The sequence below is a fragment of the Heteronotia binoei genome, chromosome 3 (genome assembly GCF_032191835.1).
Source record: "Heteronotia binoei isolate CCM8104 ecotype False Entrance Well chromosome 3, APGP_CSIRO_Hbin_v1, whole genome shotgun sequence".
Lineage (NCBI taxonomy): Eukaryota > Metazoa > Chordata > Lepidosauria > Squamata > Gekkonidae > Heteronotia > Heteronotia binoei.
Genome location: NC_083225.1, coordinates 59,841,152 through 59,853,847, shown reverse-complemented (window position 1 = coordinate 59,853,847; position 12,696 = coordinate 59,841,152). Strand labels below are relative to the sequence as shown.

The window sequence follows — 12,696 nt, the reverse complement described above, 5'->3', positions numbered from 1 at the left end:
CTAAACACTAGAAAGAACTTCCTGACAGAGTGGTTCCTCAGTGGAACAGGCTTCCTTGGGACGTTGTGGCTCTCCTTCTTTGGAGGCTTTTAAACAGAGGCTAGATAGCCATCCGACAGCAATGCTGATTCTGTGAACTTACACAGGTCATGAGGAGGGCAAGAAGGGTTGCATCAGTGCTTAGTTCTCGTGGCCCTTTCTTATACAGCCGTGGAAATGCTGATCACCGCTTGGGAGTCAGACAGCAATTTTTCTCAGGGCCAGTTTGACCAGGAATCCTGAAGGTCTTTGGGGGGTTTTGCCATTTTTGGCATGAATAGGTGTCACTGAGGATGTGTGGGGGGGAGGTATTTGTGAATGTCTTGCATTGTGCATGGGGTTGGACTAGATGGCCCTGGAGGTCTCTTCTGACACTATGATTGAACTGACAGGATGAGGTGGTGAGACCAGAAGACACCTTTTACTCCTTTTCTGAAAGCCATGTCTTGGAGTCCCCCATCCTGTTCAGCATGATCCCTCAACATAGATTCTTCCATCAACCACAGAGGTATGGAAATGAGGAGTGTTTATCATTTCAAAAAAAAGTCAGTAATCTTAACTTCAATAAAAAGAAAATAAAGGTGACAGGTTTTTAAATATTAATCTGTAAGGCTATCTTGTTGATTAAAACCAAATGCAATAAATCTCTAACTTGGTGAGCGGCTGTTTCTTTTGAGGATATCCAAGATAATCAGCTAAAAAGATTTACAAAAGCAGAGTGTCTTCTTGTGCACAAGACTGTTCGTTCCAGTAACTAAACAGACAACATATTGTGCACAGTTTGCAGTTTTCTTGGACAGTGATTGATGATTACTGTCTAAGTGCCTACTAAAATATAGAGAAAGTAAATTAGAATTGCTTTCACTCTCTTAAGAAAACCTTAAGGTACTGGAGCCTAATACCCCAAAGTGCTTGTTGGGAAAGCTGTTAGTCTGCAAGCCTCTCTGAACATGAGAATGCCATAATCCCATCATGAAAAATATCTAAAGCCATCAGTTAGCATCAATGAGAGAGGGGGTGAGGCTGTAAGGCTGTAAAAGAGATTTTAGCCTCTGTTTCTCCTAGCTTCCCTCAATTCAGCCTGGTCAAATGACCCACCACCAGAGACTTTCAGGGTAAAAATGCAAACATACAACATAGTTAAGAACATTTGTTTGTTCTCTTTAAAACCTCACACTAATTACAAAAAAAGGACATTTGGATTGAAACACAATGTAGTGGTGTTTCCAAGGCTTTTTTTTTTTTTTTTGTAGTGGTACTTGGGGCAGAATGGGCCTGCAGGCTCTGTTCCACCCTGCCTTCCAAGGTTCTCCCAACACTTGGAGAGGCTTTTTTTTCTCTCTGGTAGCCTGACACCACCACCTGATCTTTGCAGGAATTACCCACAGGGGGGAGGGGGGGTGGCGGGGTCAGAACTTCCAGCTTCCCTTCCAAGTTCTGAAGCTTTGCCTCTGTATCTCCACTGCTCAGCATCACCATGGGCACTGTTTACTGCCTTGTGCGTCCTTAGAGGAGTAGCCACTTGCCAACTAACTGCCTTGTCCATGGTGCTCCTTTTAAAATAGCATGTCCAAGATGACAGAGGTCTATGTGGTACAGAGAACCACTTCCAGCATTAAAAGTTTTAAAGGATTTATTAAAAAGAAAATGTTCACCAACATACTTTTAGCACAGCACCAGACTGAGCAAGGGATTCCAAAAGAAATGGGTAAAACAGAATTCCTCTGTCCCTCACTCTATAGATGCCCTATCAGATGTTAAAATATAGGACAGGCTCCTTAGCATAGGAAGTTACACATTTCTACAGAGCGCCATTACCCTGAAGCTTCCTTCAGATCTCCAGGGCAGCAGATGGTTAAATGGCTGCCTCCCCCAGACCTCAGTTAAGAGTTCTGTCCACTCTGATGGATTCTGCATCAAAGACAGTAACTTCCTTCTTGCTCTCCTGAGTTTTATCATCGCTTTTCCCCACCCACTGACCAGGTCAGGCTGGGTCAGATAAGTTTTTCCTGGTTTCCAAATATTTCCTTCCTGGAGTCTCTCTAGTATTTAATTCCTCCAAATCTCTGCCCCCTGCTTGGGGAAGGGGGAGAGCCTGACACACCCATTATTGATCCTGCTAGATCTATTAGCATTTTTATGTAAGTGGGCAGAGGTATGTCTGGAAAGCAACTGAACTACCCACTTCCTGCCCTCTGCTCAAAAAGGGGAAAAAAACTTCTAAACTCATGGTGAAGGTTTTGCTCATTCCAAACCTCCAAAGGAGAAAAAACTACATTTATTCACAGTACTCACTGGCATCAAGTACCCGCACCGGGGAGGGGGGGGGGCTGTCCAGTATGAGACTTGTTGAAAATTGGTACAACCTTATATATGACACCTTTTCTCACACACACAAACAAAACAAAAAAAACCCCAAACCAGTGAGCATTTCTTAAAAAATAAAATAAAATGAAAGCAATGCTTGGTGTTAGCAAACAACAAACAGGAGAGCAGCACTGGGATTCTAGAGCAGGAACAAAATATTGGGAGAAACATGGCTGCTAGCTGTAACATCTGAGTAGTGCTTTTGTTTTCCCTTCCTGTTTCCAGGTTTGAAGCCTGGGCACAACTGGAAGTGCAAGTCAATGAGGGCTCTTGCCTCTTAGCTCTGGCTTGCGGCCTTGGACAAACTGGCCCACAGGACATAGAACCAGCCCAAGACGAAACTGATTTTAATTTTTTTAAAATTGTTGTAAGCCCCTTTGGATGCCCCTAGAGAGGAAAACTAAATATTTAAATAAGGTACGGAATGGATAGAATCAGCAGGGAAATAGATGCAATGATGACTGTTCAATCTTATATTACTAGATGATAGTTCACATGGATGGCTCTGCTCTCCAATTCTGAGAGAAATTAATTAGAAAACATTTGTACAACAGCCTTCTGGCTTTGTTCTGCACTTTCTCCACTTGCAACTATGTTCTAAAACAGCATGCAGTGCTGCAAATTACAACTACTCCAATGAAACATCTCACTTCCACTATTTTCATCAGCAAATGTATCAAGTATGGAAATAACACCTGCCTAATTGTCTTGATGACAATAGCTTAAATGGTTATCTTGAGTTCATTTTAAAGCCATTACAAATGGTAAAAGCAAAAGGGCAAAACTATCTTCCTAGTACATTGGATCAATGTATTACTCACTATTTAAATCAAAAGAAAGCATTTACAACTTAGTAGTAACATTTTCAAAAGAAAATGGGGTCAAAATTATTTAAAAAGAACAAAAACTGCAGCTCAAACTATACACTTCCACAGAGAAAATTAACATGGTGAAGAACACTAGCGCTACAAGAACATTTAGCTGAAGCATTAAGATGTGGATTGAGTTGTGACTAGGAAGAGTGCCCCCCAACAGATGCTTGAGGGGCACAAGGAGTTCTGGATGAAGGGAGAGGCAGTAAAAGCTGCTCACATGAATTTACTCCATTTGCAGAACACTTTGGATCTATCCATTACCTATTACACTATCTGGGATTTTGGAGTCTCTCCTAGGAACACTTTGTAAATGCAATCTATAACTGAGACCAAAGAAGCATGAGATAAAACATTTCTAGGCTTCCATTATCTTCTTGTGAAGAAGCCTATTTTCATTTCATATTGAAAGTTATCAGGACAACCCAGTAATTATCGAAACACACACAAGTGAGATCTAATTTAATGCAGTAAATGTACAGATCTTTAATGTACTAAAATATGAAACAGCAGTTTGGGTTCACTGGCAATGGCTTTTGTGTTTTTACCATAAGATGGTAAAGCTGGTTTTTGCACAGCAATGCTAACGTCTTCTCTTTTTGGAAATTCCTGAACTTTATTTCCAGAAGCAAAGATATTATAAACATAGTTAAGAGAAATAGCAACTTTGAATCTGAACATTACAAGTAAAAATAATTTAGCAGGAAGGCCCCTCTTTCAAAAGATAGATGTCTGTGCAACTGCATGAGGAGAGGTATTTCAACCAACAGTATGAACAAAATAGTCGAACATCAAATACTACAGCAGTCCCATGTGTACTTTCACCAAGGCTCTAAATTCCTAGAGTGTGTGTGCATATTTTAAACAGAAATCTGAAACACTGAATAATAGAATCAAATACCATGACTATTTGAGCCCTAGATCACGCTATCAAATATGCATTGCTCAAGAACCATCATGGCACTTTATAAAAATAGGTTTGCCTTTATGGTTGCATCTAGCACCAACTCAGGTAGCAAAACATCCTGCACTGAATTGTTGAATTTATATGATTCAAGCACATAATTACTTATTATGTTCATGTTTCCTTCTCGAAGCATACACAGGCCAGTTTCTGAAAAAGAGGCTGCTGTGATTGTATCTTTAAAAGGGATCCAGTGGAAGAAATAAGCGAAGACCATGAAAGTCAGTCAAAGTGTGAGCAAGAATGCTCAATGTATGCTATAGTAGTAGTAAGCCAGCAGAGTTGATAGATGAGAAGTCACAAAAGAAAATTTCAAAATGCCTGGTTATATGCATTTTGGCTCCATTAAACTATATTCAAGTAAAATAACTGATCAGGGTTTCCATCCCTCCCCCCCCGCCCTTCCGCAGAGGGTCCATTCCAGTCCTGCCTGAGATAACTCTTACAAAAAGGCCAAGTCATATTAATTACCTACTCCAAGAGTTTCTTTGATTGCTCAAAGATCTCTTTTGATGTTTTTGTTTCTTGCTCTTGTGACCATGACTGCATCCTCTTTTATCCTGCTCCCTGTCTCTACTAAAGGATCGCCTCTCTCGTGCATGTTCTCGACTTGAACTTCTCTGGCAAGGACTGCTACTTTTTGCAGCATATTTTTTGTTGTGATGTCTATCCTTTCTGTATTTTTCATCCTCACTGCTTAAGTCTCTTTTATGTCTGTTCTTTTCAGTTTTTTCTTTGCTGTGATGGTTATGCATATCTCTGTATGAATGGCTCTTCCCCTTACTGGGTTCTCTGTTACACTTGTCTTGTTCAGTCAATAAGTCTTTTTTGCATGTCTTCTGTTCATATTCTGATGCATTCCTATATTGCTGATTTACAGGGATGCAAGAAAGGACACCTGAGCTATTTTCTTCAGAAACAGTCTCTTTGTTATTAATACCAGTCTTCGGTTCATTGATGTGAACCGGCTCCGGAAAGCTTCCATTTAGGTATTTCAGCTGAGGACTGATGCTTTCATTAGGTGATATGCTGCTTTGATAGCACTGAATGGGTCTGGCCAAGGTGGACTGGGCTGAGGTAGATATGACACAGTGGGAAACACCCCCAATTGCTTTCAAAGGAGCAGAATTAAGTTCTATCCTTTTCAAATGGGTTGCTTCTATCTTCTTGCTCATGAGGTTGCTTAATAGTTTCTCTCTTAATTCCCTCTCTTTCCTCTGCAGTCGAAGAGCTCTCTCCTTTTCCTCCTCTACACGACGAAGTTCAGCTTCTTGCAGCTTCCTCTTCTCTTCGAGCTGCTGAAGGCGGACCTTTTCCTCATTGTGTTCTTGCTCCAGCAGCTTTAATGCCTAAGAACATTGAGGGAAGATGACAGTATCATATGTATGAAAGCATGTTCCCTGTAAGACAAAGACAACCTTCCACAGATTCAGAGAACCATTACAAGGGACAATGTGTTAGAAAATGACCTGCATAAAACACTCAAGTTCAGATAATAGGTTGGAGTCAACCAGCTTTTCTGTAGGTGAAAAGAGTTGGTTGGGGTCTCCTCTGACCACCACTATGCTAGGGGACCATGGGATTAAGCCATGTGGACAAAAGCCATGTGGGACATGGGCCATAATAAGGAAGGAAATTCTGTCAGCTTGACCAAAAAAGTAGATTGGATCCATCCAATTAAAAGAAGATAAATACTATATTATAAGAATTAGTAATTTTCATTCCAAACTACTAAATACAATTCCACAAACAAAGGCAGGCTCAGCTGAGACAGTTTTGGCAAGGCAAACTGAAAAACTGCAATGGGCAACCTCAAAAAAGTCAGTTCAGAACAGATTATGGCAACTAAATTCTAGTCTATACTAATCAACCATTAACAACAAAAGCTTGTGCATGCAATCAATTGTCTGGTGAAAATGGCTTAGATGTCAGTTTCAAGAAGCCTCAGGCACTGGAGCATAATAAAGAAACAGAATGCCTAGTATTTATTCTCCTCAATTTAACTTCTAAGGGATTTTGTTTGGATTGTAGCTGTTTTGTAAGTATTATTCATGTCCTAAATTTATAGGCAGCCACATGAAGCTATCATGATGCATAAAAAAGTTTGTGCCACATCAACATCCTAAGCTTATATATGAAAACTTGTATAAGAAAAAATCCTCAGTACACTAAAAGCCCTCTATGTTTCTTAACCACTCAACTATAGAAACCGTCAGCATCTTTAGCAAACTTTGTGATGCTGCATGCAGTTCCTAGTCTGCTCCCTATCCATGTCAACACCAAACCACTGTCCCTTGGAGATGCTAAGGAGAGTCAGATGATCACAGACTGCCGACTTCCTGCAAGTTCTCCCAACAACAAATCTGCACTGACTGCAGTACACATAAGAGCATCCAGTTCAGGTTTATAAGTGTTGGGGTGGGGTGAGGGGAGAGATCTACTTGCTTTGCACATAAGAAAAAGTGTGATGACAAGAAAATAGGGTTGCTTGCCTGATTCACAACAGCTCAATGCCAGAAGCAAAGGGTCACTGGCACTATTTAAGTACTTCACAGAGCAGGAACTACAAATCTTGCATACTGGAAAGCCTGAAATCAGGAGAAGCTATTGACAATTGATACACATGGTTTTTTAAGGTGGCTTGTACATGGAAACTTGCTCTCTAGGTTTGCAAAAAAATTACCTTGGCTCTATTCAGCAGTTCAGCAATTAGTCGAATGGAATGAAGATTTCTTTGCGCTAAAAGAAGCTTCCTCTCTTCTAGTTTTATTTTTTCTTGAAGTTTTTTCTGCTCTTCAGCTTGCATTTTTTCAAGTCTTTTCTTGTTCCTACGAATTTCACGATCCTTTTGTTTCTGTTCTCTCTTCCGCAATTTCTCTTCTCTTTTTCTTTCTCGTTCCAGTTCCTCAAGTTCCTTCTGTCTCCTAAAGATGCATATTACATAAGTCAGAACAGGTATACAGTTTCAGGTTTTATATGATGCTTCAACCAAAAGACACATGAATATTTGAACATTATACATACTCACTAGAAGTTTAAGTTCCACCAATTTCAACAAAACTTTGTTTCACGTAAAAGTGCCCAGAATTGCAATCTCTACAAAATACCAGACTGAGGAGTGGAAGTAGAAAACCACCTCAGAATACAAGGAAAGGTTTCTAAACACTACTTCTGTCCAAGAACATCTTAAAAACAAAACTACCCCCACCTTATCTTAAAGGTGGTACCATGAAATATGAGAAGCATGTATTATGTATGTTTTATATGCTTTGCATAAAAGACAACATGCCTTGAATCTGGCACAAAGCTAACTTTAAAAAGAGACTTGTTGATTGTGAAAACAAAGAATTTCATAAAGAAAGCAATCAGTTTTCATGACAGATAGGGTGCAAACAGTGAGTAGTAATTTTTCCATATCAGAAAGGATACATAACAAAGCTACTGAAAACAGTGGTCTAAATAGAATCCAGCAGTCACTCTATTGATGGCATATTACATTAAATTCTTCCACACTAATTTCCCACAGTTATTTAAAATTTCTTACTCTTAACACATCAACAAACATCCTGAGGAATAAAAGATAAGACATTTAGAGAATGGACAAAACTGAAATCTTCATGCCTCTTACAAGAGCACAATTATAGTGGTACTACTCTCAAGTAATTCTGCAGGAAATCATAGAGTTGGAAGGGACTTTCAGGGTCATCTAGTCCAACCCCCTGCACAATGCTGGAAACTCAAACACCTCCCCCTAAATTCACAGGATCTTTATTGCTGTCAGATGGCCATCTAGCCTCTGTTTAAAAACCTCCAAGGAAGGAGAGCCCACCACCTCCCGAGGAAGCCTGTTCCACTGAGGAATTGCTCTAACGGTCAGGAAGTTCTTCCTAATGTTGAGCCAGAAACTCTTTTGATTTAATTTCAACCCACTGGTTCTGCTCCTACCTTCTGGGGCGATAGAAAACAATTCCACACCATCCTCTATATGACAGCCCTTCAAGTACTTGAAGATGGTGATCATATCACCTCTCAAGATGCCTCCTTTCCAGGCTAAACACCTCCAGCTCCTTCAACCTTTGCTCATAGGACTTGGTCTCCAAACCCCTCACTATCTTCCTGAGGGGAGGCCTGTTTTTCACATCAGTAGTCTGAGATCTATTTCAGTGTTAGAAGCAAGACCCGAAGACCTACTGCTGCGCTTTCCAGCAAATGAAGGGCAGAATTTCTAAAAGCAGGCCTCCCATTTCATCTGCCTGCATCAGAAACCTCAAACTAATCTTTTATTAATAAGGTCCAGAATATATAGTTCAAATTATTCTCAATATTCTCCAAAAAAAAATTAAACCCCTCCTCCCCACCCAAGAATATGACAAAAGTATGAAATATTTTACAAGTACAGAAATGTTTGAAGATTTGGTAAGAATAGATAAAAAGTCTACCTTTCCTCCTCTTTTTGTCTTTCCTCAGCTTCTTTTTCTCTGCGTTTTTGTTCTTCTCTTTGTTTTTCCAGCTCTTGAAGCTTCTGCCTTTCAAGCTGACGTTTCTTAATTGAAGCATCACTCAAGTGTTTTGTTGAATCAAATGAAACCTTTACAAGCACAGGGGAAAATATTCATACCAGCAGTTAGAATTCTCTTAAGCTTATGTATAGTTAACATACATTTTAGGATGCAACATTAATAGTCTAAAGGGCTCTTAGCATACATACTTTAACAATAATTATTTGAATTCTTGTGTTTTAGAAATACTGTACTCCAATTGTTCTTTAACCAGAGTGGCTTTCCTTAAAAACAACATAAATTTTTAAAGGTTTTTCATGTGGGACTGAGAAAACAAAACTTGACAAACTTCACAGAGCTCTCGTCTTTGTTTCAGTGGCAAGAAGAACAAAGGGACAAAAGGCCTTGTAACACATTTGCAAAGGATTCTTAGACAACAGTTGTGTTCCTGTAAACAATGTTATATGAACCTCTCTCACAGGAGATGTTGGGATGACGGTTTTATTAGGGAAGCCCACTTTATATGTACTGACATCAGCTGTGCTTATGGAAAGGTGATCCAGACAGGTAAGTAAACATATCCAAACTTCCATTATAAGGCAACAAAGAAAACTACTTCTAACATTAAACTATTCAGTAAATATTTCTGCTGCTTCTACAGGAGCCTGTTTGCAGAAGTTTACAAACAAAAATAGTCAAAGATATTAAAATCCACATAAAAATCCAGCCCAACATCAAAAAATCCATATACTATAAAAACAAGCCACTGACAGATTGAAAGAAGTTTCCAAAGTAAAACAGTGTTAAAAGATCAACCCTTAATTAAAGGCCTGGGTGAATAGAAATGTTTTGTTCTGGTACTGCATAAAATTTATCTCAAATTTATGAGATTTTTATCCCACTTTCCCCCACAAGCGGGCTCAGGGCAGGGTACAATTCTCCAACAAACACATAAAAGCAATTACATATAATTTAAGTTAAACTTTAAAAAATCCAATTAAACCTACATGATGGTGAGATGGAAGACACAGACCCTAGGGATATAACTGTATATGACTCCAGAAAGGGCTATCAAGGTACTAATTGGGTCCAGCCCCAACCTATTATAGAAGAAGAAGAAGACTGCCGATTTATACCCCGCCCTTCTCTCTGAATCAGAGACTCAGAGAGACTTACAATCTCATATATCTTCTCCCCCACAACAGACACCCTGTGAGGTGTGTGGGACTGAGCAGGCTCTCACAGCAGCTGCCCTTTCAGGGACTGGTTAGAGCAGGAGGGGCTGGTTAGAGCAGGGGAGGCAGATATAGTGAGGCACCCACCATCTCAACCAAAAGCCTGGGGGAAGAGCTCCATTTTACAGGCCCTGTGGAATTGCAGTAAGTTGCACAGGGCCGTGATCTCAATTGGGAGCACGTTCTGCCAGGCTGGAGCCAGAGCCGAAAAAGCTCTGGCTCTGGTTGAAGTCAGGCAGATGTCTCGGGCTGGAGATTACAAGTAAGTATTGTTCTGCTGAGCTTAAAAGGAATCAATGTAGGTACCAGAACAGCCTCAAGCCAAAGAACATTCCATAAGTGAGACACCATGGCTTAAAAAGCCCTGTATGGTTGTTATCCACCTCAGCTCTGAAGGCACAGAGAGTAAGGCTTCAGAGGCAGATTTTAACTGGCAGACTGGTCAATATAGGATGAGGCAATCTTTCAAGTGCCATTTAAAGCTAAAATCTAGCGATCTTAATTCTGCCTGGAAATAAATTTGCAACCACTGCAACTCTCTCAGCAGTGGGATAATATGATCCCTCCATCCTGCCCCTAACAATCACTCAATGAAATTAAATCATTTTTCCAAAAGAAGAAATCAACAGAATGTGTATCTAAATCAGTGTTTCAGAATGCATAACAGACACAAAAACATACAGAAGGGCATGTAACAGTTCTACCAAAGAAATCAACTATAAATGACTCAATAGGACCTCACCTTTATGTTACAAGCCACTGCTTTGCCATCTTCCCCTTTGTACATCAGTTTCATTCCACGTAAAGCATTCATAGCCTTGATGAAGCCTGCATATTCCTGGTACTGAACATAAGCCTCAAAATTCAAATGGCCTCCAAAGCTGAAAGTATGAAAGTTTCTGCCAGTCATTTCTTCCCTGTAAGGGTCCAACATGGGTATATCCACATTGCGTATCTCCCCAAATTTACTAAACACCTTGATAAGAACTTCTTCACTTGGTTTTTCTGAGCCAGAATCTTTCTGTGCAAACCATTTACAAGGTAAACCTTCCAAATGTATAGTGTCAGGCCTTTCTCCTGGCAGAGTCTCATTCATATCTTTTGCATCACGAAAGAAGGAGTCCCAATCATGTCGAGTAGGAAAATCAATTTTGTATTCTGCAGCACGAACTTTTAAAATGTCTGAGAAGCCACTGAGTTTGATAGTCTTCCCATCCAAGCAAGCCAAAAAGGATTTAACCAAACTCTTATTTTCTACTTCTCCTTCAAAGCGGATGAAATCCATGGTGCTTTTTGAAATCCGTAAAGTTGAAAACTGATGAGTTTGCACCATTCCTTTCAGCCGTTCCATCACCTCCCAGTTAGAAATGGACTTCCCTGGCTGCTTTAACTGAGGAAGGGCCACGCTGATGGTCATTTTGGTAATGGGTTTAAGGTAAAGCCCATAAGGAGCACAGAGCTCCACTGCTTCTGAAGTGTCATGAACTATTGTAGCAGCTGCCATACCTGTGACTAATAAAAAAGCTAGCAAAGAAAAATGTAGGCTTATCTATTTTGAAGACACTGGGGAAAAGTGGTCCCTTTCTTTGAATAAATGACCATTTTAACTGTTAAGACTTTGAAAAGTACATGCAGTGAGGGGATTTAAGACAAGGCCTGGCCTGTCTTGGTTTAAGTTCCATTAGAATTTGTCAAAACATATCACACAAAGACCATGAATGGACAGATTTGTGTGCAAGAAATATTGCAGCACAAAACCGGTTTGTAGAAGAAATACAAGAGTTAATTGTGTTTGAGAAGACACTGAAAATGCAGAAACAGCAATAGCCCTCTGAGAATTCCTGCCTTCAGACAGCTTGCCAGGTTCCGTAATAATGCCAAAACAGCAATAGCTCTCGAGAATCTCTGCCTTCAGACTGCTTGCAAGGTTCCATAATGAATCACAGCCATATGAATGGAATGCCAATCTTTACAGTAACTAGAACGCTTTTGCTCTGTAAGAAATTGAAAAAGAATTAAAGTTTTGCTTATCCTCATCAAATCTGATAAAGTCATTTTTATTATTTTAAACTTTTTCTTTAAGGGGTCACAACATGGTTTACATAATTCTCTTTCTATCCTCACAACAGTCTTGTGAGGTGCATTGTGAATGGACTGGCCTAATCATGACAGCCATGTGTGTGGACTGGCCTAATCACCCAACAAGCTTCTCAGGCAAACTGAGGATTCAGACCTGGAGTCTCCCAGATCTTTGATGTTAACCACTGCATCACAATGCTACCAAATTACTAAAGTATTCAAAGCAGTAAACATCATACCAAAATATCTATACAATGAAATTATATAAAATATATGTATTTCAAGCATGAACCTCTGCATATTTATTCATCAGCCAGACACAAGATTGCAGCCCTTCGAATTTAACAAAATCTACATGTTTAACACCTATTCATTACCTTTTCAGGACATCTGACATATTACAGAGTTAACCAGGATGCACGAGTTAAAGATATATTTTTTTCACTTTTGTATAATGTTTGCATAACTTCATCCACCTCATGGTATGGAGCACATATATACAAAAACAGTAAATTCAGGGTTACCAGCCTTTCTAGAGGTTTTTGGCTTTTAATTTAAACAGTTTGTATTCATTAGGAATCCTGTTATTAAAAGTGGTCCCATCCCTTCTTTGCAACAGCAAAGTTTTGTCTTAAACTTGG

The 12,696-nt window shown here is 39.7% G+C and overlaps 1 protein-coding gene across 1 annotated transcript; it reads right to left on the bottom strand.

Annotated features, from left to right (window-relative positions):
- Positions 1–3,739: 3,739 nt before the first annotated feature.
- On the bottom strand, positions 3,740–11,751 carry AKAP17A (A-kinase anchoring protein 17A). Its single transcript, XM_060233903.1, has 4 exons — positions 10,719–11,751; positions 8,682–8,830; positions 6,926–7,166; positions 3,740–5,591 (listed from the first exon to the last, which is right to left on the bottom strand). The coding sequence occupies exons 1-4, from the start codon at positions 11,478–11,480 to the stop codon at positions 4,710–4,712; spliced, it is 2,034 nt and encodes a 677-aa protein (XP_060089886.1). The 5' UTR covers positions 11,481–11,751; the 3' UTR covers positions 3,740–4,709.
- Between the last annotated feature and the right edge of the window lie 945 nt (positions 11,752–12,696).

Coding starts and splice junctions, on each gene's coding strand:
- AKAP17A (XM_060233903.1), bottom strand. CDS start 11,480: ATGGCAGCTGCTACAATAGTTCATGACACTTCAGAAGCAGTGGAGCTC. Junction 8,831..10,718: donor CAGTGGCTTGTAACATAAAG/GTGAGGTCCTAT, acceptor GTGCTTGTAAAG/GTTTCATTTGATTCAACAAA. Junction 5,592..6,925: donor AACTGCTGAATAGAGCCAAG/GTAATTTTTTTG, acceptor CAATGTTCTTAG/GCATTAAAGCTGCTGGAGCA.